This window comes from Cardiocondyla obscurior, linkage group LG18 (assembly GCF_019399895.1).
Source record: "Cardiocondyla obscurior isolate alpha-2009 linkage group LG18, Cobs3.1, whole genome shotgun sequence".
In the NCBI taxonomy this organism is placed as follows: domain Eukaryota; kingdom Metazoa; phylum Arthropoda; class Insecta; order Hymenoptera; family Formicidae; genus Cardiocondyla; species Cardiocondyla obscurior.
The window spans coordinates 2,022,930-2,048,580 of NC_091881.1; the positions used below are offsets into that span (position 1 = coordinate 2,022,930).

The 25,651-nt window shown below is 37.5% G+C and overlaps 3 protein-coding genes across 7 annotated transcripts; 1 reads left to right on the plus strand and 2 right to left on the minus strand.

Annotated features, from left to right (window-relative positions):
• Window positions 1-61: 61 nt before the first annotated feature.
• LOC139109728 (very long chain fatty acid elongase 4) lies at window positions 62-15,869 on the minus strand. Of its 3 annotated transcripts, XM_070669020.1 has the most exons (8): window positions 15,347-15,868; window positions 6,391-7,001; window positions 3,763-3,844; window positions 2,210-2,397; window positions 1,983-2,063; window positions 1,692-1,863; window positions 1,195-1,472; window positions 62-1,116 (listed from the first exon to the last, which is right to left on the minus strand). In XM_070669020.1, the coding sequence occupies exons 3-8, from the start codon at window positions 3,839-3,841 to the stop codon at window positions 949-951; spliced, it is 966 nt and encodes a 321-aa protein (XP_070525121.1). In that variant the 5' UTR covers window positions 3,842-3,844; window positions 6,391-7,001; window positions 15,347-15,868; the 3' UTR covers window positions 62-948. The 3 variants fall into 3 exon arrangements, with proteins under 3 accessions (XP_070525121.1, XP_070525122.1, XP_070525120.1); XM_070669021.1 differs by lacking the exon at window positions 6,391-7,001 and having other exon boundaries at window positions 15,347-15,869; XM_070669019.1 differs by lacking the exon at window positions 15,347-15,868 and having other exon boundaries at window positions 6,391-8,314.
• A 2,159-nt stretch (window positions 15,870-18,028) lies between these two features.
• Window positions 18,029-20,362, plus strand: Alka (glycine receptor subunit alpha alkaliphile). Its single transcript, XM_070669025.1, has 8 exons — window positions 18,029-18,821; window positions 18,921-19,014; window positions 19,098-19,252; window positions 19,317-19,472; window positions 19,547-19,687; window positions 19,760-19,989; window positions 20,055-20,085; window positions 20,257-20,362. The coding sequence occupies exons 1-7, from the start codon at window positions 18,698-18,700 to the stop codon at window positions 20,064-20,066; spliced, it is 912 nt and encodes a 303-aa protein (XP_070525126.1). The 5' UTR covers window positions 18,029-18,697; the 3' UTR covers window positions 20,067-20,085; window positions 20,257-20,362.
• On the minus strand, window positions 20,020-25,522 carry LOC139109719 (periodic tryptophan protein 2 homolog). Of its 3 annotated transcripts, none has more exons than XM_070669007.1 (16): window positions 25,371-25,522; window positions 24,808-24,920; window positions 24,603-24,697; window positions 24,395-24,523; window positions 24,048-24,318; window positions 23,778-23,959; window positions 23,429-23,675; window positions 22,817-23,321; window positions 22,331-22,668; window positions 22,101-22,248; window positions 21,842-22,010; window positions 21,626-21,769; window positions 21,473-21,547; window positions 21,157-21,376; window positions 21,004-21,085; window positions 20,020-20,412 (listed from the first exon to the last, which is right to left on the minus strand). In XM_070669007.1, the coding sequence occupies exons 1-16, from the start codon at window positions 25,386-25,388 to the stop codon at window positions 20,260-20,262; spliced, it is 2,889 nt and encodes a 962-aa protein (XP_070525108.1). In that variant the 5' UTR covers window positions 25,389-25,522; the 3' UTR covers window positions 20,020-20,259. The 3 variants fall into 3 exon arrangements, with proteins under 3 accessions (XP_070525108.1, XP_070525110.1, XP_070525109.1); XM_070669009.1 differs by having other exon boundaries at window positions 20,274-20,412; window positions 20,929-21,085; window positions 25,371-25,521; XM_070669008.1 differs by having other exon boundaries at window positions 20,280-20,412; window positions 20,908-21,085; window positions 25,371-25,521.
• Between the last annotated feature and the right edge of the window lie 129 nt (window positions 25,523-25,651).

Below are 25,651 nucleotides of genomic sequence, written 5' to 3' on the forward strand. Positions count from 1 at the left end.
GGGTTTTGTCTGTAAATTATCCTGCCATAATTTATTATTGTTAATGATATGATTTCATTAATGTGTATGCATAATCGATTGCTTTATTTCACGTAATTTTATTACATTGAAAAGTTTTCTTTTTAAAATGGGACACTATATGTATATAGTAAAAGAAAAATGCAGAGAAAAGAAGTATTTAATACATAAAACCTAGCAGTTAAAAGCCAACATTAATTAAGAAAAAAAAAAAAAAAAAAATCTTAAAATCTTATTAAAAAGAACAAATAAACATAAACATAAAGAATTAACGTAATGCATTTTTTGTTTTAAGCATTGCGCAGCAATGCCATTTTTATAACAACTGTATTATCCGTTACATTATAATGATATATGTATATGTATTTTTATAAACACATTAACAGTATAATTATCTAAAGAGAAATATGTTAGGAGGAAACACACGATCTTTTGATATTTACCTTCATTACATAGTGGTACATAAACCCTTTCACTTCAGGCCTCTCAAATATCATATTAATTTGTATGCGAGTTCTCATCCCTCCAGACTTATCACGCTAAGTCGTTACAAAAACACACTCGGCTCTGAACCGAATCTTTTCAGCATATGTCTGTTAATATATGTACAGTTGCTGGAATCAGCGTGGCGTTGCGAATGTACAATTGCTGATCCGATAACTTTGGAATCACGGTGCTAAATTTTCGCTTCGCGAAAGCACGAAACCCGACAATGTGCGGGATCTAAGCGAGAAATCAGTTTCTTAATTTTTTTCTTTTACTCCCTTTTTATTTCTTTTTTTTTTAACGTTAAGCTACTATCCTGGACCACGACATCCCACCCGACGGCGATGAGTATCCCATATGTGACTGTTTTTTTTTTTCGTCGCGTGTCGCGAGTGCCGTGGACCGGGTCTCCCTTCGACAGGGACACCCTCGAGGAGAATCGCCTCACTGTATCTTCTTTTTAGGCTTCTCGTTCGTGTATCCGTTCGCGTATCCGTTCGAGTGTCCGTTCGCAGCCTTTCCGTTGCTGGCCGCACCGTCGAGCCGCGCATTCATCGCCCTTTCGGCGGCTTTTATCCTTTCGAGCCGCTTCTCTGCGTATACTTGCTTGCCCTGGAAAACGCAAATGTAAGTCACAAATTGATAGCTCAAATATGGAACGAGATAACGCGTGCAAGATCGATGTCTGACCTTCGCGATGTAGGCTTTGGCGTAGAAGTTCCCGAACAGAACGATGAAGGAGAGCATGTAGATTACGAGAGCGTACTGCATCCAGAGAGGGAAGTCGCATCCCGATCGGATACCGTTGATCCCCAAGATCAAGGCGGTTGTGAACTGAATGAGCTGGAGGATCGTCAAATACTTTTTCCACCAGAGGTATTTAGATACCGAAGGGCCTAACGCGGCGAGACCGTAGTACGAGTACATCAGCACGTGGATGAAACTGTTGACCATTGCCGGCAAGAAAGCTGTAAGTTCACACAAACATACATATCTCATTAAAATGTTTACCCTTTTTTTATTATTTAACATAAATTTTAATAATATAGGAGATAAAGAACCAATATTTAGCTTTCTTATATCTCCACTGGCACTTGCCATTAAGTTGCTACTAACATTAATCTAAAGATAAATAATTATCATTGTAATTATAATTAGCAGACTAAAATTAATGTTGAAATACTCACTAGAACCGCTTGGTACCCATTTAATACCGATCCACCATAACGAGAACATGGTAGAATGATGATAGACATGGAGAAAACTCAGCTGATTGTCTTTCTTTCGCAAAATAAAAAAGAACGTATCGCAAAATTCCAGAAGTTTGCTAAAGTAGTACCACCAAACCGCGTGAGCAATCTAAACACAGATAATATTTTTATACTGAGTATTTTTTTCAAAATTTTTCACTATCATCGTTTGCGTATTGTTATAAAAAGTTTGTCCATTAATTGATAATTTATATTGGTTTTTCCTACCTGAAGTTCATCAGGGCGCGTGATATGCTTTATTGGCTGGCATACATAACTATATCGTAACCTTGTAGAAGCTACAAACAACTGCAAAGAATATAAAAAAAATGTGAGATAGACGATAGGACATAGAAATTCACTTTCGAGCGAAAGTGACTGCACCGAGATAAATAAGAAAATTGTAAATGAGCTCGGTGATATTTTTTTTTCATCATCCGAGACAGGATACACACTTGAATGGCAATGTAAGCATTGAGACAGGCCATGGCAAGGTTGTAGGGCACCAATGCCCACGTAAGTTTAAAAGCTTTTCGTTTCCTCATGACCTTAGGACCTCCCCAGACGATGAGGAGGTACAATATCGTGTATAATATCGTTGGTTTCGGTGAGTCAACCAGTAACCATCCTCTCGTCCTCTCATCTAAAAATCGAACCGTGTTAACAATTTAATATATTAATATTAATAGCTTTCGTCCGTCATAAACATTTGATAATACATATAATATAATGTATAAAGCTCGCTCGATTCTTCTGTTTTGAGTGAAAAGGACTTGGCGCTTCAAGAACTCCGCGCGAGAAGGATAACGAACAATTAACGATCGGATCATTTTCTTCGCGTCTCTTTCTCTCTTTTTCTACGCGTTTCTTTGTCTCTTTTTCTCCAAGGGCCAAAATCTCTAATGGTCATTTTAGTCTAGTTGCGGAAGCTTCAGCGTGCGGACGTGTCCACTAATCGCTCTGCAATTACGCGTATTTTCGACCGCGGATAGATAGGAAGTGTCGCATACGCATACGCATCGGATGCGAATAAATGTCGACACGGGAATAAACTATCAGTTTTTATATTCCTGTTGCTCTACTCATCATTTTTTGCGTTAAAAAAGTGCTTCGGAAAGAAAAGGTTATGTTGCCGGCGGAACACTCGACGTTACCAACCTGCCATCTCCTTCAGCAACGTTCAGAGGATCGCCATTGTCAGGGCATGAGATCTGCCCCTTGCCCGTCTTCTTCGTCGCGGCCGCGATTCATTCCGTTTCGAGTAAATTATTTTGGAGGAACTTAAGGAAGATACAGTGCGCGGAATATTTCATATCATGGCTCGTTTGCCGCAAGTTCCTTGGCATCGTTCAATCCGCCGAGGAGGACCGATCGGAGAATCGAAAAATGATTCTCGCACCTCGCTTTACGTCGCAGCGAGTTTGTGTCAAGATCGAGAACAATCCAGTGGAAGTGAGCATCGTCACGAACATCGAGAGCGCAAATTTATACGAGGAATGATCGTTCGTCGCGTTTCTTCGCCGCGATAATCCACCGTCGTTTTTTCGGTCGTTCGTCTCGCGAATAATTGTATTAGTGATTAGTGACAGTGATTATAAAAAAAAGCAGAGCAGTGTAATTTAGTGCCGAGTGATTACAAGTACTACTACACGTCAGGATAATCCAGAATACTGCCACGAAGGATAGGAAGGAAGGAAGGACAGGAAGGAAGGAAGGATGGACGGAAAATAACTTACCCTAACCTAACCAAAAGCTGCGAATGTAAGTAAACCGGCAACACGCCGTCAGCCGTAGATCACTCGATTATAATTAATATAATTAATTAATGTCCCCGAATGTAACGCGCGCGAATTGGGGGGATCTTTTAAAAAGCGTAGTGCACGCATAATTTCTTCTAGTTAAATTCAAATTTCTAATATCAAAGTACGTACATACATTAAAATTGAAAAAAAAAATTTTCTTTTTTATATTACTATCTTATAGTAATAAAATTTCAATTAATAATTACCTGCAAGGGACAGCGTCCAGAGGTAGTAGTCGTACGCATCGCTAAAGAATTGTGCTGTCGAATTAACGAGACTCGCCATCGCCTGCAACAAATCAATTAAACATCTTTCGTAATTAGTAAGCCAGCATTAAAAAAAAAAAGAGCTATTTTTGGTTTTAATCTGCAGGAGAATTGACTGTTTCACAATTTATTTTTTACGATACGGTATGCATGTTGCGTGTCTTTCGTCAAAAACTTTCGCCACGTGTTTAAAATTCACAGATCCCTGTATTGTAATTTTTTTTTTCTCTTTTACTTTTGCCTCTCGATGCATTTTATCGCTGATACACTTATTTGCACCGACGTAGCACATTGAATGACTGCAATCGTAAAATTGCCACCTCGCGCAAATTAATTAGGCCATTGTGTTCTCCAGCGCGAATAATTGATTTCAATAATGCATACGTATGACAAGACAAGTATGTGGTTCCGCAATTTAATCAACTCCCGTATGAAATATTATCTTGCTTTTAAAAAACATATAATTTTTAAAATATTTAAAAATAAAAAGAAAAAAAAAAATACGATTAGATTGCTGCGTTCGTGCCGCGTGATATTAAGACGTTTGAAAGATGGAATCGCGATCAAGTTAAACGAAACATGCTGTACGTGCATCAGCTCGCAATTAGTTCTTAATAGCCATTTCCTCGATGCACATCATCCGGTCGTTCACTCGCCGTATGTACCGCGCAACATAACTTTCACGCTCCGAAGAAACTATTACCCGCTATCTCTCGAAGTCGCTATAAACGTATCCCGACGCAAACACTTGTTTCTTTCTGTATAATTTTTTTTTTTCCTCTTTCTTTCTCTAAGCAACTTGTTGTCAAGTCGGCGATACATCAACTAGCATATCCTTTGGAGGAAAGTTACTTTCCTTGAGCGAGCGATTTCGCATTGAACTCGTGGCGTAATTGTTGCAATTCCAATCTGGCTGTGCCACTGTATTTAAGAGAAGAATAAATTAGTCGCCCCTTCCCTCAATCGATTTTCCAACGGATGCGTCGCTTTTGCGAAGCAACGAAAGGGATTTTCTTTTTTGCGTATAATTAATCGGCGTGTGTATTATACGTTTTTAATTTTGCAAAAAAAATTACGCGGAATTACATTTCGGGATTTTTGTGACAATCTGCGGAGTCACAAATTATTAATCCACACTCGCGTATTATTTACCAAGGCATTTACGAATATGTCAGCAGCTGCGACATTTACTTTTCGTTAGACTTGTATTAAATTTAAATTCAACTATTCATTTCTCCGTGGAAAGAATTAAATGATAAAACATTCGAATCGTCAGCTTCTCGCTTTTACACGGATAATAAATTACGAGAGGATGTGAAAGCTCTTTAACAAATAACGAGGAAAATCGTATATTCTTAATCAAGTCTCTAAGCAGTTACATTTTCAATAACTCGTGACGCAGCGTTTCTCCTTTTACACGCGAACCGAATCAGCGAATATTAATGGTAGCGCTAATGATGATGATCTATTAATTGGAGCAAATATAATCTGTGTTGTGCAGGTGCAATTAATAATCGAAAAATGCGGTTATTCGTTAAATATAATTACTTGGAATATAATATAATTATAAATGCGATCATTAAGTACCGTATGAAGCGTGACAATGTGAAAATTGCACTTTCGTTTCGGGCGGAGAGGCACGGACAGGCAGAAATAAATAAAAGAGAGAAATCTTTGCCATTTTTCTCAAATTCGTAGCCTAATCTTCATTCAAGTGCATTTCGCGTGTAATGATACGCAAGATACACGCAAAGTTTCATGAAATAAACGAGTAACAGCGAAAGTTAAGCTTGTAATAAAAGATATAAGTACAATCCATTCAAATAATTCCGATAAATTTATTATTAATCTGTTAAAAAGCTTATCAACAGTAAAATAAAATAAGAAATAAATCGAGCTAAAATAGAAACGCTTATAAATATTTATTACAAATTAATATTTAAATAAAACATCTTTTAATTGAATTTAATATTTTATGAGTATTTTAATGAGATGTTCTTTGATTTTATTACCGTTGTATCTTTCAGCTGTTAGTCGTAAAAATTGAATAACTATTACGTTTACATTTTTAATCGAAATTAAAATATCTTTGCCTTGCAAAAATTTCTTAGAACTTATTAAAAAAATTTGAGAGTCACCGAACGGGTTTGCACGATTGCATATTTCCAAATAATGACATTGCAACATTTTTTCTTTTACTAATGAGAATAAGACTACAAAACTAATTTAAGAGCAGGAAGTTTTAACTTTCTGATAAATTAATTTATCAGAAAACTATATATCTCTCTTAATCTTTCTTTCTAAAGAAATAAAGATAGAACAATCAGCTCTGAATAACTCATTATCAAACCATTAAACGATAAGCAATTTCTAACATATCAAAGGCTTTCACAAAAATAATTTCTGCAATCTCTTATATCCTTGGTCATAATTAAAGTTAACTGTACGCAATACGCAGACGAAAAGCTCGCGAGGTAAAAGTCACTCCTACGCGTAACCCCTGGCTTAGAAAAGGCTTTCGCTCGCGAGAGATGAAAACTATCTTATCTTTATTTAATTGTGGAGTACCTTATGCACTTTTTCACAAATTCGGATCCTCGTTGGTCTCTTCGCGCGTGCAATAGGGCGTGTAGTGGCGTGCCAGGATCGTGTCCGGGAGTATTGCGACCGCACCCGCAATTTGATGTCAGAATGACATGGCCCGGTGACCGTGTGCCTCGGAAGGTGACACCGCGAGTGGTGTCCGTCGGGAACAAAAAGGGTGGCCTCTTCTCTCTTCGTTCACGAAAAAAGCGGGAGACAAACGTTGCACGTTGTGGTCGCCCGATAAAGTGGCAGCGCCTCGCGTCAGCTTAGCAGGTCCGCTTTATAACTTTGGTACCTTGGTATCCTCGGGCCACCCGCGGCTTTGGTGGTGGTCGGCCGGCACGTCGGAGGTGGTGGTATCTTCCAACGTGCACGGGCGATGTAAACGCAAACGAGGCCAAAACCGCGGATCGTAGTGGGAACCGATCGTGGGGATAGATCAACCGAGATCGGTCAAGGCGAAGCCTTGGTAGGATCGAGGATCTTCTGGATCCCACCCTCTTGACCGTCGCCGGTCAGCTCCCCCCTATCTGCAGGCCTCGCGATGGGATGGGATCTGCCTCCGCGCGCGATTTCTACTTCCGCTCTTGCGTCTTGAAAAATTCAAATCTACAATAATATTCGTAGATTGAGATTTTTAAATGAGAGAGATATATATATTATAAGATATAAAAGCAACGGGTATAAGTGCAAGAGAATTTAATCGTACGTCATAACTTTCGTTACTTTTTTTCAGCCCCGTAATATACTCTTAAGACGCTCGCTTATTTAATTTTTTTTTATGCAATGTAATCTAATGTAAGCGTAACGAGTTGAATACAAGAATAGGTGGTAATGTACGTGTCGGTGACAGAGATATAATTCAGGAAGCAACAAAGCTCGTCATTTCGTCGTTTCACGTCTCGTCGTTGTCACAATAAGCACGTCAATTCGGCAATCAAATCGCGTTTGTAGATAATCCCGTTAAAAAAAGGCTTCTTTAGGTATTTTGCTTGATCTATGCCGGCATGTTTCGATCAATCATCAATAGGATTAATCGGCGAGATGGATCGGAAGAAGTTTCTTATATAAAAATATACTGGAACGATTCGTCTCTGAGGCCGATGGCGGAATGCCGTCACGTAGGTGCCACCGGCTACACATTGCTGTTGTAGCCTCGTTTTCCAGGCGAGAGTTCCTCTACATCGCCACGCGGTCACCTCGCAACAGTTTTTTTGCGGCCGCCTCGTGAAAAGTGGCCACCGAACCGGCAAGGACGAAGAAATATAATCGAAACTTCCTCTCGTTAATTTGGGAAACTATCAGAATGGCGTTAATGCGAATTAGAAAACGACCGGGTGTAAACGAGGAGACAAATTGAATTTTGATTTGGTTCCCCCAGCGAAGTGATTGCCTTTCTCGATGGTCCTTTAAAGCGTTCAAAAGACACGTACGTCTCCCCCTCGTTTCACCGTTCTGAAATGTAAACCGTTTTCTTTGTCGGCGCGACGAAAAGAGAATTTTTCTCTAATGTAGCTTCGGCAGGCGTGAAAAGAAAAACGGCTATCAAGGAGAAAGCGATGTGGCAGGCATAAAACCTATGTCAACGATAATTCCGGTGAATTGAAACGGGTCAATGGACCGCTCGCCGACTGTGTAACACGGTTCCAAAATCCAAATAGTTTGGTCCACGCACCGAGGCCTCTATCGGTTCCTGTTTACCTTTCACCTAGTCATGATTTACCATTTACGCTTAAATGGACCGGCACCACTTATCTATAAATTCGCAGATTTCACCGACACCACCAGTAAAAACTGTCTCGCGCAAAAAGCTCACACGTCCGTTCATACGTCGCCGATAATCGATTCGCGTGACTCGAAAAGAGCAAAGGCAGTTTCTTTATCTACAGCGGCAAAAAAAAAAAAATCTAACTTAGTAGACACTTGTTGAAAACTTTACGCGGAAATTTCAACTGATAAGAAACAGATTGCATAAGGAGTTTACGGGAAGCTTTGAAAGATGCATAGAGAAATGCAAACTAGATTCCATCGCATCTAACGTACAGTTGACTGCCGCAATAAAAAATTCAACGTTCTTCGTGCTTTACTTTTTTTTTTTTTTATAGGATAATGCAAAGATGAATAAGTTACGTTGCATAGTGATTATAAAACGAGCACGGTATTAATTTAATTAGAAATATGCGCGTAATGAATTGTGTAAAGTAACCGATTACGGCGTTCCCGAGGATCTTCGGTATATGTACCATAAAATGACATTTTATTTTATAAACGTTTACACGTTCTACTGTTCATAAACGATGCATTAATTAATATTGTCAATAAAGCCAGGGGTTCCCGATAACGTCTAACGTGTGACAAATATAATGAAACAAAACTTGACGGTCCTTTGGTCTATATGCCGAATGATTTTAATAACAGACTATAAAAGCTGAGAAACCGGTGTTCAATCAGAAGATTCTGGCAATTTAAGGTGCCGGTTTTAGCGGTACACGTGCTTCATGAACTCCTCACCGGGATAATAATAAAAAAAAGAAACAAAACGAAACCTGTTTTGCGTGATCTTTCGGTGGGTTTGTGGGCCGAGCAAACGGACATCAGCAGGTGAGATACTGGTAGCTGGGTTACTGGGTATCGATGATGATCGGTGATGAGTATCGCCGTATGAAGCTAAAGCGGGTATTCACGTCGTCGCGAAATTGCTCTTTTTATTGTGCGCGAGGCAGAAACGAGCCAAAGATGGGCAGAAGGAAAAAGGTCACCCGGAATCGGGCGAGAAAGAAAACGAACACTTGTCACTTTCGGCGGGGATCTTCTGTGCTTAATTTCGACTAGTGATCTGACGTATTATCTTTGTAACGACAGACCGTTAGAAGCTAAAATACGTTCGGCCTTGACATTATAAAAAGAAACGTTCATTTATTAAGGAATCGGTAAGCTAACACTTTCATGACGCGTGTCACGTGTACAGAATTTTTATCTCCAGGATTATAGGAGCGTTAATTAAATAATTTAATAACACGCATTGTGGAATGCACGTGGCCAAAAGCGAAAAGAAATCTGGCTAATATATCCCCCGAAGCGAACTTTCCTCCGAGCACACTTTTCGGCTGGTTTCACGCCAAACGGACGTCGCGGCCAAGTCTTTGCGGAAAACAAGTTTTGGAAGTATGTAAGATGTTCTTGCTGCAACTTCTTTTAATGACATAATGATATAATTAAACGAAGGCGCAATGTCGTGTAACCCTTCATTACTTTGCCAGTAACGCTGTAATTTTTATGCAGCCAGTGATTTATAAAGCTCAGTTCGCGCGCGTAAATAAAATAAGAATATGCGTAAAGAAAAAATTTTATTAAAAAAAAAAAAATGCCACGTATACAATATTTTTTAATAACTTTGAAAACAGTTTAAGTTAATATTAACGAGAAATTAATTTCTCGATAGTGTTATGACTTAGGAAATGTGTCCATAATGTTGGCATATTTATTAATTGGTCCGCAGCCACGAAATTTAATTACACACAGTGAAAGTATAATAGTTCTTTTTGCAAAATATCGAATACCGATAAAATTATTTAATAGCCACATTATAACAGAGCGTCGGACTCAATTTGTCAACGGCATATTATACGTATATCGATTACCTGTCCGAATATTAAAGCTCTTTCGGAAGTAGAGAAGTTTGAAACATTGATAAAATATCTCATGGGCATTTCGAAAGTGTCACACTTGAACAATCGAATATCGGTACACCATCGTGATAATAAAGCGTTTCACACCAACGTATTATAAATGTAATATGCTACAATGCCATTAAATATATTGTCGTTACGTGTACAGCTATTTATTGCCGCGGTATAAACGTTACTAAATGATGCTTTAGAAGTAAAGAATAATTCTAGCGAATTACCGTAACAAACGTCTCGTCGTAATATTAAAACAGCGCTATCGCTTACATACAGATTCATATCGTGACTAATACACATGCCTGATGCCTGAATCGTAACGGGACCTCTCCATCGGGATCTTAACACCGCGTAATAACGAAACATCTAATAGATAACGGTGCTAATAAAATATTAATCTCGAAACGATATTTCGAACGCGAACAATCGCGCTCTTGAACGTGCCGTTATTAATATTTATGATATTGCCATTATTATAAATACCATTATCATTAGCACGACCATTCGTCAATTATCGCTGTAATGATGTAATTAATCTTATTGTTAGTCTCGGCAAGCGGAACCGGACTGGCGCACATCGCTCGCGCGACAGAGAAATATCTTACGATTAGCGCGATGCAAATCTAATTTCAGAAATTCCTCGCGGCTACTTTTCAACTCTGCACGCTTAGGATTTATCTAGGGCACATTACGCACAAGGTACTCGTCTCTGTGAATTTCTCTAAATCATTTTAGTGGACGAATGTGTCGCCTCCTCATGAATAAACAGCGCTCCGAGCGACGGACATCTCTCTTAAGCTGAGAAAGGAAGATAGAATGCCACATGCTGTACGACCTCGTTCGTCTCTTTGCGACGACACTTAACGCGACGACGACTTAACACTCTCTATTTTACAAGCAGCTGAATGGCAATGATTAAAGAAATAAAAAAAACTAAACTCGTTTGTCTCCGTAGAACAGCTACAATTTTAAACGTACAATATTAGAAAGGGTTGGCTCGCAATCAGTCACATTAAATGTAGCGGTGCAGTAATAGTAATTTGAAAGCAATAGAAAAGCAATAGCATAGTAAAATAATAATTATAGTATAGTTGATAGTATATGTATAACAAATAAATTAAATCGGTAAAGGATAGTCTTTAGCATTTAAAAGTTTGATGAATACCGTGTGCATTTCTATTTAGCGACTCGATGTGAAGTTGGTCAGTCGTGTATTTTTTCGTGTTTTACGAAACGCTTCCAATAATTTATTCAGCTTATTATATTTTAGAAAATTTATATTACTACTGAAATATGTTTTCGGCAAAGATCTTTTAATTTTAATTTTCTTTTTGCACCTATTTAGCTTGTATATTTTAATACCTCAAAACGATGCCGTTGATATAATCGAACCTTTCAACATAAATGTTTTGATACCACAACAACGCCATTCCGTACGCGTAATGCGTGCATTGCGACGCATAATGTTGCACCGTCCTAATTCAAGCCAGCTTGGCAAACAATTTCGCACGGCAGAAAAATTTAAGTTCGCCAACGCCACACAGTAGATTTCAATGTTGCATACTTCCTGGGAAAATGATAGCTGACATACTTTGGCACCTCTTGCGGAAACGCACATCGCAAGGTATTACTCAACCACGAATTTAAGAAATAATATTTGGCGTCTCTTTAAATATTTGCCGGCCGTTGTAGATCTTCTGAGAATTCATCACCTGTTAAATATCAATATATCTTAGACGTGCAAGTTTCAAATCCTCATCGTTTTAATCACGTAACTTCCTGCGTGTGAAATAGTAGCGCGCCAGCTTGATCCTAAAATTGCAAGCACGTCATTAAAGACGAAGCACTTTACGACACGCTTGATTAATTGAAAGAAAAAAGTCTGTTCTATTGCGCCATACGTGTTACAATTTAATCCCTTATTTTCTATTTCCCATGTATAAAATAATAAGCGCAACGATCTGGAATGTGTGAAACAACTGTACGATTAGAATTAATCGACACCGGTAAAAGTGGACTATAAATTTATTCAATATTTGCTCTTGAAAACAGATCGTAACTAGCTGCAAGATATTTCACAACTCAGGTGACATAAGTGTGTCGTAAACATGTTTAATAAACATAAAAGTCTTCGAGACTTATTATTTCGATTTCTATACCGTTCAAGAAGCTACTAATAATAATATCGTTTTGCCAAATAATATTTTATACAAATTTATACAAATGCCTATGGAGTTGATTTAAAATTAAAGAACGTTTTTAAAAAAGTAGCAACCTATATTTGTTAAAAATTGACCAAAGGAAGGCAACAGTTGGCCATCCGCGCTTTTGTTACGTCAAAATCGCGTGGCATTCTGGCGCAACAGTTATTGAAATTTGTAAGCTTGTCTTTCGTGCACAATTTGTATTGTCATCGGTACAAAGTGCAATCCCCGACGATTCTAATAAGTGAAACTGCTTTCGTCGTGTTTGTTCTTGCGATAACCAGTCTATGGTTAACGCCTGCTGGGAAAGAAGGGAAAAGTTGTTCGATAGAGAGTGGTTGCATTTCCTTTCTCCTGCATCAGTTAGTCACAGAATCGTGTCTATTGTAATTATTGACATTCCAAAACTTAAACGGGAGCATATAGTAATCTTTACAGACTTTAATTTACTTTGGAATGTACGACAATTAATTATGTGTTATATTTTATTTCTAATTCTAACATTAATATTTTGCGCGTACGCAAGCGTTAGTTTCGTTCATTTAATTTTTTTTTTTTTTGAGAGACACACATTGTTCGATTTTTTATTTTGATAATAGATATTCATTAATATTATTAATCTCATATCATAATCTCATTAGATGTATTACAATACGTCATTTCTGTTCTTTAAATTCGAGAAAGTGGGCAATTTCTAGGACAGTATAGACCGACATCGTATACGAAAAGTGAAATGTTATATACAGCGGTACAATCTCATCGCGTAGCACGTATCGTTCAAGGTAAAAGAGATAATATCGATATGATGATCGGTTTCACTGCCGTCTTTTTATATTTTATATTTATACGATACTTGAAGCTATTAAGTTTCGCTTTCTACGTAAACCGCAAGTACCGTAACGCGTGGATTATCTATATAGTAGTATCGTCAGAATCTTTAACCATAATTCGAAAAACGAGCTTAACAAATTGGTCGATATCAACGTGTGTCAATTGTATGAATAATCGAGTAAAAAAATTAAACAACGACCAATTATCCCGAGAACTAAGTAAACGTAATTTCTACTAAACTTTTCGCTTTTACCAGTTTAATTAATCAAAATATTAAAGACAATCATTTCCCAATAAGTATTACTCAAATGCGTGTTTGATTTTGAACGGCAGCGCGGTTGATTGACGACTAATTAATCGGCCTAGGCAAGAGAATCTTCCGAAGAAGGAAATCAGCCATAATGGTTCGATCGTAGTGATACACGTAAGATGCAAACCGGTTGGAGGCTGGATTGGCGCACTTTCTTCGATACGTCTCTACGACGGCCGTGATCACCTCACTTTCGAGGTCAATGTCTAGGCCTGGCGATATACGTATACACCCAAGATGCGACTGACTCCTCTCTGCGGCACAAGCTCAACTTTCCTTGATCAGAGTAACTGACATTCGATGCGCGAAATTTTCTCGTTTTTCAACGGCATACGAAGCGATAATGGAAAGCAATTCATTTATCATTCGTTCATTTTTTTTTTAATTACCAATTAAAATTTAAAACAAAGCCAGTAGGAGTTTGAAATCAGAAATGTCACTGTTTCGTCATTAAATTATAGCAGAGTGACATCAGATTATTAACTACGATGATTTAACTGTCGTTACATAAAACGTTTTTTAACAATGAGTTCGTGCGATCGATCGAGGATGAATGAGCAGCTGCAGCCCTTCGATTCTTAGATCTTTGTCGAGTTTTTAATGCGAGCTAGGTGTTTCTTTCGGCTGGTGATTTCTCCGTATCACTCAGCGCCAGTACGTTCAGGGCATCTGGCAAATGAAGAAGAAGCGAAAGTAAAACTTATTCTCGGATACGAAGAATGTCTTCGCGCTCGCCGCAATTTTACATCGTTAATGGCGTAATACGCGTCAAGCCTTTCGAGAATTCCTCGCGTGAAAAGCATGTGCCTTATGTTTAAATTTAAAAAAAAAAAGAAAGAAAAAACTGTGGCTTTAATTTTAATGAAATCCAAAAGTAAATGAGGGTTTAAATCAAAGCGATGCGCAATGAAGGAGATGAACGGATGTGCCACACGATAATTCGTCGCGAAAAAATCGCGATAGGCGGATACGAGCGATTTTAATCCAGCTGCTATCTAAAACCCCTGAATCGCGCGTCGGTGATGCTTTCTACTGTCACATGTCACATGACTAAGTGCGCGATTGACCGCGTTTGAACGTCTCGTTAAATGTCGTGGGATGACGGGCCGCGCAAACCGCGCGTCTCTTCCCGCGGTTTGTCAAAGAGCGCATTAAATTGTTTATGCGAATTACTGAACGCGGCCTCAATCGAGCCTCATTCCGTAATTCCTTTGTTCGAAATCGTCGATCATCGCGAACGAGAAGTCGACATTTTGTTCACATGTAATCGCCGACCGTTATCAGCCGCTCGACTGGCGACTGCGGTGCATAATTTATTTTTCATTAGCTAAAAAGTATATAACGCATAGAACGGCAATTAACAATTTGAACCGGCGAACCTACAAAAATTTTTAAGCTGTTTTTATTTTTTTTTTTATTTTTATTTTTTTTAGAGCGCGTCACCGCGCGAATCGAGCACGTAACGCGGCAGTAATGAGTTGATGACCGAGATATTAAAAGTAAGACACATGGCGAAATGACGAAAGGGGGTATAAGTCGGTCGATAGAGAGTAAACTATAAGCTAACGAGTTATTCGCGAGCAAACGACGAGTGACAAGTGCAGCACAGTCACGGTTGAATAACTGTAAACGGTTTTGTGCTCGATTTAATGACCACAAATTTAACTAACGCCTCGAAATTATCTGTCCCTATCGAGACGAATAATACTAATTTTAGCGCGAACTTTCTCTAGAGTTTGCACAAAATTCCCGAATAACAATTATTTCGAGCAAATACCCGAAGCGATTCCATTATCACGCAAAGTAACATACCTCCCGAGAAATTAACGCGCTGGATGATCCTTCGGGTATCATTTTTATCTTAATCGCGGCATTAAAGCCACCATCAAGTAAAATATTCTATCTTTTACCTGAGAATATCGTTGTTCCACGCTGATTTCTCCGGCGTGATCGAAGACGATCACGAGTGACCTTCCACTTGGTGGCGACGACCCTCTTCAGCTGGTGTCGCCGGGATTACGACCGTCCGAGAGTGTCCCGTTAGGATACGCGTGATCTCACATTCAAGGATCCGTTTTATCGCCGAACGAGGCGAGGACCAGGTGATCTCGGCGAAGACGATCAGTGGAGCGGTTGCTCACGGATCGTCACCCATGACGACGATCCCTATGTAGATCTCGGCACTATCACTCCGCGAACGGACCCTTCCGGCACGTTTTTCCTGGGAGAACCACGGGGGCGGAATCGAAAGTAACGTGGCCGCCGGCGTGACACGATCTAACGTTTCCGTCGCGCGATAATAATTAGCTTTCACGTGTCTCGATTCACCACCTCGCCTCTCGCCGCCGTCGACTCTTTTCCGAGTTGTCCCCGGTGATAGGAACACCCTATGTAGCAACACTCCCAAGCCATTCCTCCGCTCGCAGAGGGTGCAGGCGCCGGCCGGCCGCCATCATAGAAATCAATACAACCCTACAACAGGGGAGCCTCGCACCCGTGTGCACACGGGACCAAACCGGCTTCTCTCGTCGCCCCGCTGGCGCTGATTGCAAAGGGTGCGCGAAGAGTGGGCGGTCGTTATCGAAAGAATTACGAACCGGTCCTACGAGCTGGAATCACGCGACATTCCAATAAACAATAAAAGTGTGCCGATAAAGCGCGCACCGAAAGCTGATTTTTTCGCTACTCTGACGGTCTCCAATTGGACCAAGTCGCGATATTGATATGCGTTTGCTATCGGTAGAAATAATGAGAACAATAGAAAATGGAGACAACTTTCTACGTGCTTTATTCTGCGCCCAGCATCCTCTTCAATGTTTGCGGATCCACCCATGGTGGTGGTGTGAAATTCTTCCGATAAATAGCTTACATTGGAACAAAGTGCGAATTGTTCTTTGGAAAAGTATTCCTTCTATTTCAAGAATCGAAAGTCAAGCTGTTTAAGTTAAAGTGTGGCGCTTAGTTAATTTTTTCTTTCTTGTTTTAACGCTCATAGAAAAATATACGTGTAACAATGCCGGATTTTTTTTTTTAATAACTTTTTTTTATATTTTTAAATAGTTGTAAGGTTCAAGGACCGTTCTCTTATATATAGGTACGCCCAGTGAAAAAAAATGACCTAGATCTTTCGGGCAATCTTGTAACGTAACCATTTTTTCAGACGGCTATCTGTTTAACGGGAAAATCTGAGATCAGGCACGTTCAAAGAAACATGTGTAATTATTTACACCGTGTAAGCATTAAAAAAAAAAAAAATCTTAAATACTTACTAGAAACAAAAAAAAAATTGTTTAGTCCAAGATTCATAAAAAAAAATACTTACATTATGCACAAAAAAAAAAACAGTATTTGCATTTAGTTTTCAGAGATGATTTCGGCCTCTCTGACAGAAATACATTGGTATCTTTATTTTTGCAAAATTAACTGAAGAAGATAATGAAAAATGCGCGGGACTCTCTCTTATTTATCATATCCTTTAGCCGCGCGTTTTTACATAAATAATTCACAATCGAAAATAAATGACGCAGCCTCCGTCTCTTCGACGACGACCCGAAGTCATCTGTCTCCCTCCGGCCGTTGTAACGCCCTTCGAAGATGAGCCGAGCAGAGGGAACGGCAGGTCTCATCGAGGTCGACGAACGGGGTCGGGTTTTAGACGCGCGTGACGTGGTCGTCATCGTCTAAATGGATGGTACCGTTGCTCTGAGTGCGCGGGACCAAAAGGAAAAGAAAGAACTCTCGTCATAGAGATCTTGCGCTTCCTTCTCAATCGTTCGGCGAGGCCTGCATCGGTACCTGCTATCCGCAACTCGAGGCCAGACACCTATAACTGACCCACTCTCACTCTCACCTTTCTCTTCTCCTCTGTCTCCCGCGAGATTTTCTCCTCTCGGCCATCGGTCCCGTCGTCTTTTCGCGCGCGCTATCGAAATGATAAGATTTTACGTACGCGTGCGCACGCAAGTGTTCTCCACGCGGCAGCTTCGCGTTCGCATGTACAATTACTCGAGGAGAAAGAGATAAGCGTAGAAAAGAAGATTGTGAAATATTAAAAGCATTGCGAGATCAACGTCTCGCGTAACACGACAATGATAATTGAATCGTCGAGATAAAACGCGCGGGGAGCGTGCCCACGCGAACGGGAAGTGCAGCACGTGTCCGGGGCGCTGTACTTGTAGCTGGAATAAAAAGAAAAAAAAGGGAAAATGTGATGCAGATTGTCGGTGTATTCCATTAGCGAGCCGATGTTAAAAATCGGAATGATAAACATTTCTCGTCGACGGCTTTGCGGGAGCAACGCGATCGCAAATAATGCGTTCGTACGCAGAATAGGGGGATTGTTACGCAATTCGTTACCGGGCAATTGCGAAAGGCAGATGTGACGATACCTGTAAAATTGGATTAGATTGCGACGGCAAGCGGTTATTTCTTAATTAGCTAATTGCCCGTCTTGGCTTCTCGAGTGATCTCAAGAACTGCCGCGGTAGATAGTCGATCACATCCGGCTGAGATGATGCGCGCACTTCCAGTAGTTTTGCTTCACCTATGGTGGAATTCTCTCCCGGAAGTATGTTCCTCGAGGTAAATGACTTCGTGCTCCTTTAAAAGTGATTTTCGCTTCGCGTCGCGGCGCGTCTTTTATCGCTTTCGAATATCAACGACAGAAAAATCGTGCGCGACGATTTTCCGGCCGAAAGGCCTGAAAGACGGAATGAGTGATACCCAGAGTCCGATCGGCTCTTTTAACGTATCTTGTATATTGTTATTTAAAAGAGAAAAAAAAAAGTCCGGCTGAAGTTGTACGACAAAACGAGATGCTATTTTCTAGAAACTGACAGCTAGGATGATTTGAAATGCCAACTGCATTATGAGAAATCGTTATTGCGATGATTAATGTTGACCGATGTTTACGTTACTTAATTTGATAATTCGCGCCTGTAACGTTTAACTATCCTAACGTTTCCTTAAAAAATAATAATAAATAAATAAAAGAAAAAAAGAGAAAAAAAAGTTTTGGTTCTCTGAAAACGTTCTGTTCTTTTGCTTCTCTGTAAAGAGATGCGGTATTAAATCGCTCGCTAACGATCTCTCGCGTATGCAACATCAAATAAGTCACCTAACTAAAAAGACAAACAGCAGTTCTATTACGATTCACGTGAAGCCTTATAAAACCGAGATATTTTTCCGCGTTTAGCTAGTATAAGGAAATTACCCATGAGTCAGCGACGAGGCTGGCTAAACAAATTGCGTTATAAACAGTAATGGGTCAAACAGACGTGAATTTTAATGATGAGAGACAGGATTTTCTTCGTAGCCTGTTCAACGAGGATGTCAACAATTGCACTATGACGTCGAGGCTAATTCTACCGAAACATTACGTCAAAGGTAAGGTGCGACTCGTCAAAGAGAATTTACGTTTTCGGCATTAATATATTTAATTATAATTAACAATTATGTGTGATAAAAGAATAAAACTTTCTGCAGAGATCAGGCCGCTCTCGGACGCACCTGTGGTGGTAAATTTCAACATTTTAGTGTTCGACATTAACTCTATCAACGTCGAGGATATGGATTTTCGGTAAACGAAAACGATAAGATCGTCGGTATCGCGATAAAAAAATAAAAAATAATAATTCGAGCAAATTTATATATATTTATTAGCGTGGACATGTTCGTCAGTCAAAGCTGGATAGAATCTCGGTTAAATATGCCCGAAGACATTTTCGAGGAAGGCGACGATTATGTCATACTTCCTCAGGAATTCTTTGATAATCTTTGGCAACCGGATCCATATTTCCTAAATTCGAAAGTCTCCGGTAAGCACGAACAGCATCATCTGCATGTAGATGAATTAATCGTCACGCATTGATAATTTTTCAGAGATCGCGACCTTAAGCCATAAGTTCTCACTGGTCACGTTATACCGAAATAAAACGATTAAATACTCCGCGCGAATTAACGCGATTGTCGCCTGTCAAATGGAATTTCAATTGTATCCGATGGATATTCAAATCTGTCCAATTTATATAGAGAGCTGTGAGTATAAGGCGTAAACTATAAAAGAAACGAAATTAATAAATTTGTCCGCTTGGATGAATTATTTGTTGCAGTTTCTTACAACAGAAAGAAGTTGCGCTTAAAATGGGGAGCAAGCGGAGTCACGGTAAATCCCGAGTTGAAACTTTTGCAATACGACATCGGAAAGCCCGCGGTACTCGAAGAAACTATAGATTATATGATCGAGAAAAATGGTATAAAAAAAAAGCTTAACGTTTATGTGATTTTTTGATAGAGATACGAAATTAAATCGATAACTTTCGTAGGAAACTTTTCGCGGCTGGTGGTATTCTTTCGCTTTGAGAGGCAGATCGGTCACCACTTGATACAAACGTTCGCACCGTCAACTTTGGTGGTAATGCTCTCCTGGTTCAGCTTCTGGCTGGACCTGGATGCGATTCCTGGTCGAGTGGCTCTTCTGGTGACGAGTATGCTCACGCTCGTAACAATGTTTACCGGTCTTAAGAGCGATATTCCGCCAGTAGCATACATCAAGGTATTATGATTACGATAAGAGATGTTTAAATCTGTTTAAAATAAAAAATTTTTAATGTTTCTTAGACACTCATTTAAAATACGAAATAGAACATAGGTATGCAAATATAAATTCTCATTTTTGTACATCTATTTCAAATAATTCACATCTCTTTATGCGAATGTATTTCAAAACTTCCATCATTCATCGATGTTCTGTACAACTTGGAACTATCTTTCAATATGGATATTCATTGTTTCTAATATAAAAATTTACATATTTTTTTAGGCACTAGACGTCTGGATGGCTGGCTGCATGATGTTCGTTTTCGCAGCTCTGGGCGAGTTTGTTGTAGTCAAGGTGTTCGATATGCGACACGTAAAAAATGATTCGCAAAATTCTAAGGACTCTCACTTGTCCTCGGTTTGTGTCTAAACGTTGCCCCTGTAACAATTTTACAAAACTGCTATAATTATCGTCATTGTAATTATATATACATTAAATTTTATTATATTGCACTATTATTTTTAGCGATTAACTACCATGGCCAAAAGTCGAAACACCTGGGATGAAGAATTCGTTTATACAACTAAATCAAAGAATAAGCATACTACTAGTAATCATATATTGCCCACTTTAAGGCTAAAATCTGAGTTTCAGATGCAAACGCATAAAACACGCTCTCAAAAAATAGATTGTTACAGCAGAATTGTGTTTCCTATACTTTTTCTAATTTTTGTTGTTTTATACTGGCCAATAGTATTGCTTAAAAGCGCCATGATAAAGTGATAAAAATTTAATTAGTTTTATTAACATTAAAATCTCGTTAAAAATCTCGTAACTATATTGATTAAAGATATAAAATGTATACGAGAAATAAAATGTTTCTTTTTATTCTTTTTTCGCTACATAAAAATTTGTAATAAATAATTTTCTTACTGTACAAAATTTTTATCTTACGAAAGATTTAACCAAAGTTTAATCCGTATCCATTTCTTCTAGGGAAAGATCAGATTCATCATTTATAGTGATTACCGAATGCTGCAATTTATCTTTCGCAGATTTTAGATCTCCTATTCTTAAAATATAGTTTATCGTGTATTGATTAAAGTCACATCTGTAAAAATATACGCAATTACTTTGACGTTTATAGCACTGTATAGTTAAAAAATGTAATACAACACTTACATTCTACTGAGGTCGTCATATTTTTTTTGCATATTCTTATGTAGCATTAATAGTACCGGCATTTGAAGCGCGGTATCGATCCGTGATCCATGTTTCGTCAAAATCGTTTCTATCCATAAAAGATAGAAATGTATATGTCTCGTCGACTCCAATTCTAACGCAATAAATTTCAGTAGCTTTTCGATATAAATATTTGGCATATTTGTCATTGTCAATTCAACTGTAATATCGTAAAAAATCAAACGAGTATTTATTATATCAAATTACTGTTAGCATTTCATTACACTATATGTATTAAAAATATACGTATACTCACTTTCTTTATACGGAATAGTTTCTAAAACTTGTTGTGTTAATAATTTTTCATTTAATTTTAATGCCATCATTAATGCTAAAAAAAAAAATTAAATTATAATTATTATTCTCACTATTGCTAATTTCAGTAAAAATTTCATAAAAATGTTTATACCTTTTGCATAATCGTGTTTGTCAAGTGTTTCCTTCACGGTATCTGGCGTAACTCCAAGTTCTAATTGAAATGGATCAAACATTAATCCAACATCTAAAGAAAATATCAGTAATCCTTCCGTAGTTGCTGCCGCCCATGCTTGTCCTATTTTATAAAAATTACTTAATTAGATATACTTTAAATAAAATAATGTATGATAATATTTTCTATTCCTACCTGTGGGAGAAAATTGCAAACAAAGGACTCTCACTTCTGGTTTGACTCTCCTACTTGCCATATCTCCACTTTTAACACCTGGCAATCGTAACGATATATTTCCACCTTCGCGATGTTCAATCAAAGCTCTATTTCCAAATTCAGTCATGTATTTTCTATTTATAACATCCTATCAAAATTATTTTAAAAGTAAATGAGCTTGGATTGTTAATGTTAATATAAAAAAAATTAATATACAGTATAAATTATTGTTACTTACATCTACACCGTCTAAAGATCTATTTTGAGTAATTTCATATTTTTTTAATAATACCGATTCCTGAATGTTATAAATGCACACATTCTTGGAACGGCCACCAGCTAATATGCATGTACCGTCTGCCGAGTAACATAATGTAGTGAAAGCTCTAAAAAAAAATTAAATTTAATAATATATTATAAAATATATTAATTCATATACTTATTTTTGTATTAAAATCATCCACTCACTTAGACTGTAAATTCTTTTTAGCTGTAATAAGATCGGTCTTGGATCTACCAGCGCCTAAATCGGTTCTACCCTCAATAAAGCCCGTTTGTCTTGCCGTTTTGCATTCGAAAAATGTAATCTGTCCGTCCAACGTGGCGACAGCAACTTCTTCTCCGTTTGGTTTGTAAGTTACGCAAAGTGCATCAGCAGACAATTGTATAGTCTCGTGCGCGGAACCATTTTCAATAGCATTCCATATTTTCAATGTTTTGTCCCAAGATACGGATACCAGTTCTGTGCTAGTAGGATTGGGATTAAATGCCAAACTTGCCACAGGCCCCTCGTGACCATTTAATATCTAAAATAGTGTATTATAATATTAAACGTATAATTTTGAGTGTATAACTTTTATACCTATGCAATTCTAGCTACACAATTAAGTAGTAATAAAGTAAAAATAAAAATGATACAAGTCAACGTTTGAAGACAAACAAAATTATACATACCTCTAAGAGAGTTCCGAGTTTCATGCTCCATAAATATATATCGAAAAAATCTTGACCGCCCGCAGCGAGAAACTCGTCACTAGCGTCAATCGCCAAGCAGGCAAATTGCACTGGACGTGGTGAGGTGAGAGTACGGAAATTTCTGTACCTTGCTAAATCGTATGCCCGTACTGTTCCATCCAACGAAGCAGATGCGACAAATTTTCGATTGTGACTGAACAAAACGCCAGATATCGACGAGGTATGCTCGTGAAAGGTAAGCGTACAAAATCCGGTTAGTGTATTCCATAGTTTAACTTTTCCGTCGTCACCACCCGTTATAATATATTGACCGTCAGGACTGTACGCTAAACAATTCATGTTAGTTCGATGCCCTTGTTGTTTCATGGCGTATGTTTCACTTTGCCATTCCCAAACTAGGAGCTGACCAGCGTGAGAACATCCTATGGCTATCCAATCTCCAGTAGAGTTAAATGCAATTGACGAAATACGTTGTCGAGAAATACTGTAATATCAATAGTCAAATTAATTTCTAATACCACGCGTAATAATAATAATGCAAAATTATATAAGTACTAAATCATGTTTTTTATAATTAAAATATTACTGCACCTCAATGAGTGAATTAAATTAGCATGTGGCATCTCATACAAATAAAATGATCCATTATTAAATCCAATAACTAATATATGAGTATCCTGATGGAAAGCAGCTGCAGTAAGTTTTGCATCTTTATACTGCTTATGAACTTCATCTGCTAAATAATAAGTCGCTTGCTTTTTATAACCCAACATTTTCATTCCTGTTTTACTTATGTCGTTTATAGAAGCTTCGTCTTCGTTATCTTGTGGTATATCATCTAATAAAATATAAAGTAGTAATATATATTAGTAAAATTATTTTATAAATGTTTATCATTATTTATAATATTAAAATAATTTCAAAAAATAATTTAAATCACCTGCGTTTAATAGTTTACGTTCATCGCGTGCTTTTTGTTTCTCTGTCTTCTCTATAATTTTTTCCATATCGATATCGTCCTCGCTATCAGAATCCTTTGATTTTTCCTTTTTTGAAGGTGGTTCCCATTCAACCCAATCATCTGGTTCAAGTGTACATTCCCAGACGCAAACTCGGCCATTTCTGTAAAGAAAAAAAATTCCCAAAAATATATATAGGCAAATTTAAATTTTTTACATTATATATTCCCATTAAAAAAAAGTTATCTTACTTGCTAATCGTGTATAAATCATATTGCTTTGATTCAAAGAAACATGCCACTATTACATCAGAATGGCTACCCAATGTAATCCATCTAAAGTTTGCCCATTTCTGTAAACTATATATTTTCACTGTGGTATCTTTTGAACCAACCGCTAACAATTTCGAATCAAAAGACCATCTGATACACGTTGTTTCAGCAGTAGCTCCATGAAATGCACGTTCCATGATAAACGGATTATAATCGCCCGTTTGTAAGCCTGGTGCATTAAAAATAAAAACTGAAACATAAAAACAATGGTATTTTATATAATTATTACATGTTTTATGTATAAAACTTTAGAATAGGAAACTTACCACCGCCTCCTTTACAAACTGCAAAATGCTTTCCATCTGGAGAAAATTTTACACATTTGGGACGTCCTTTAAATCTGTATTTATGTAAAATTACTTTGCTTATCAAACTAATAATATGAGCTTCACCATCTATAGATATAAAATTAAATTATATTTTTTTTATATTATTAAATATATAATTTTATAAAATATATGATAAAATTTTTACCTGCATTAATTGCTACTAACATACTACCATTTGGAGATATATCAATAGTAGTATAATTAAATCTGCTTTCCACAGGAAGTGTCATAGACTTGTTGCTAAAATAAAACGATTTTTTATATAAATTAAATAATTGCCTAATGCCATATAAAATATACATAAAATATTAATATTTAATTCATATTAAAATACTTTTTAAACAACTTACTTTTTCAAGTCAAAAATTGTAATTCTATTGCCCACAGGGCTAATAACTGATGATCCATCTGGAGAGAAGAGTAAATCTCCTTTACGATAAACTGTTCCAAGTAAATTACTGAACTACAACACAGAAACCAAAAAACATTATTAATTTATAATTTATATATTGTTACTTTCATCCCGAAAGAGCCTGCACTCTCCGCGACGCGGAGAAAAATTATTCATATTTAAGAAAAAACGACTCGTTTTATTAACAGAATAAAAAATAAAAAAATTAATTAATAGTCTTTACGAGAAAGACTCGTACAGCAGAAAATGAAATACAGCGAGAAATAATATTTCACGTACTGATAGTAAAAATTATTTTACGTGCAAAAATTAATATAAAATTTTTTTATAATGTGTATATTATATACACGTTTTACTTTTTATTTCATGATAATTAAAAGAAGTTATACAAATAATACAACTTTATAGGTTATAAAAGCAGCAATTTGATTTAACTTGAATACGATCAGTAAAAAAAATATCTCGTAGACTGTGAATTTTTTTAAATAATAAATATTTTACCTTATATGAGAATTTCATCTTGTTTCATTAATATTGAACAAGTATTTATCAAATCCACGTGCACAGCATCTAACTTTCGTGCGATTCAGGGCACCACTGTCGCCGCAAATACATCGAAAGTTTTCAGCAAGATAGAAAATATCTGAAGTCTGTTGTAGGAGAAGGGTTAAAGAGATCGACGACATCGATTTCGTTAGAATAAAATCAAGAGATAGAACACGGCAAAATAAAATAAAACAAAATAAAAAGAGAATTAAATGGATCGTATGTATTTTAATTAT

Bases quoted from the DNA above. Each gene is read 5' to 3' on its own strand.
- LOC139109728 (XM_070669021.1), bottom strand. From the start codon at position 3,841: ATGGCGAGTCTCGTTAATTCGACAGCACAATTCTTTAGCGATGCGTAC. The intron at 2,064-2,209 runs GTGTGTATCCTG...TATTCTTTGCAG, and splicing joins ATGCTTACATTGCCATTCAA to TTGTTTGTAGCTTCTACAAG. The intron at 1,117-1,194 runs GTCAGACATCGA...TGCGTTTTCCAG, and splicing joins CCAAAGCCTACATCGCGAAG to GGCAAGCAAGTATACGCAGA.
- Alka (XM_070669025.1), top strand. From the start codon at position 18,698: ATGGGTCAAACAGACGTGAATTTTAATGATGAGAGACAGGATTTTCTT. The intron at 18,822-18,920 runs GTAAGGTGCGAC...AACTTTCTGCAG, and splicing joins ACCGAAACATTACGTCAAAG to AGATCAGGCCGCTCTCGGAC. The intron at 19,688-19,759 runs GTATAAAAAAAA...TAACTTTCGTAG, and splicing joins TTATATGATCGAGAAAAATG to GAAACTTTTCGCGGCTGGTG.
- LOC139109719 (XM_070669007.1), bottom strand. The intron at 23,960-24,047 runs GTAAGATAACTT...TTTTCTTTACAG, and splicing joins GATTTATACACGATTAGCAA to AAATGGCCGAGTTTGCGTCT. The intron at 21,377-21,472 runs GTGAGTATACGT...ACGATATTACAG, and splicing joins AACTATTCCGTATAAAGAAA to TTGAATTGACAATGACAAAT.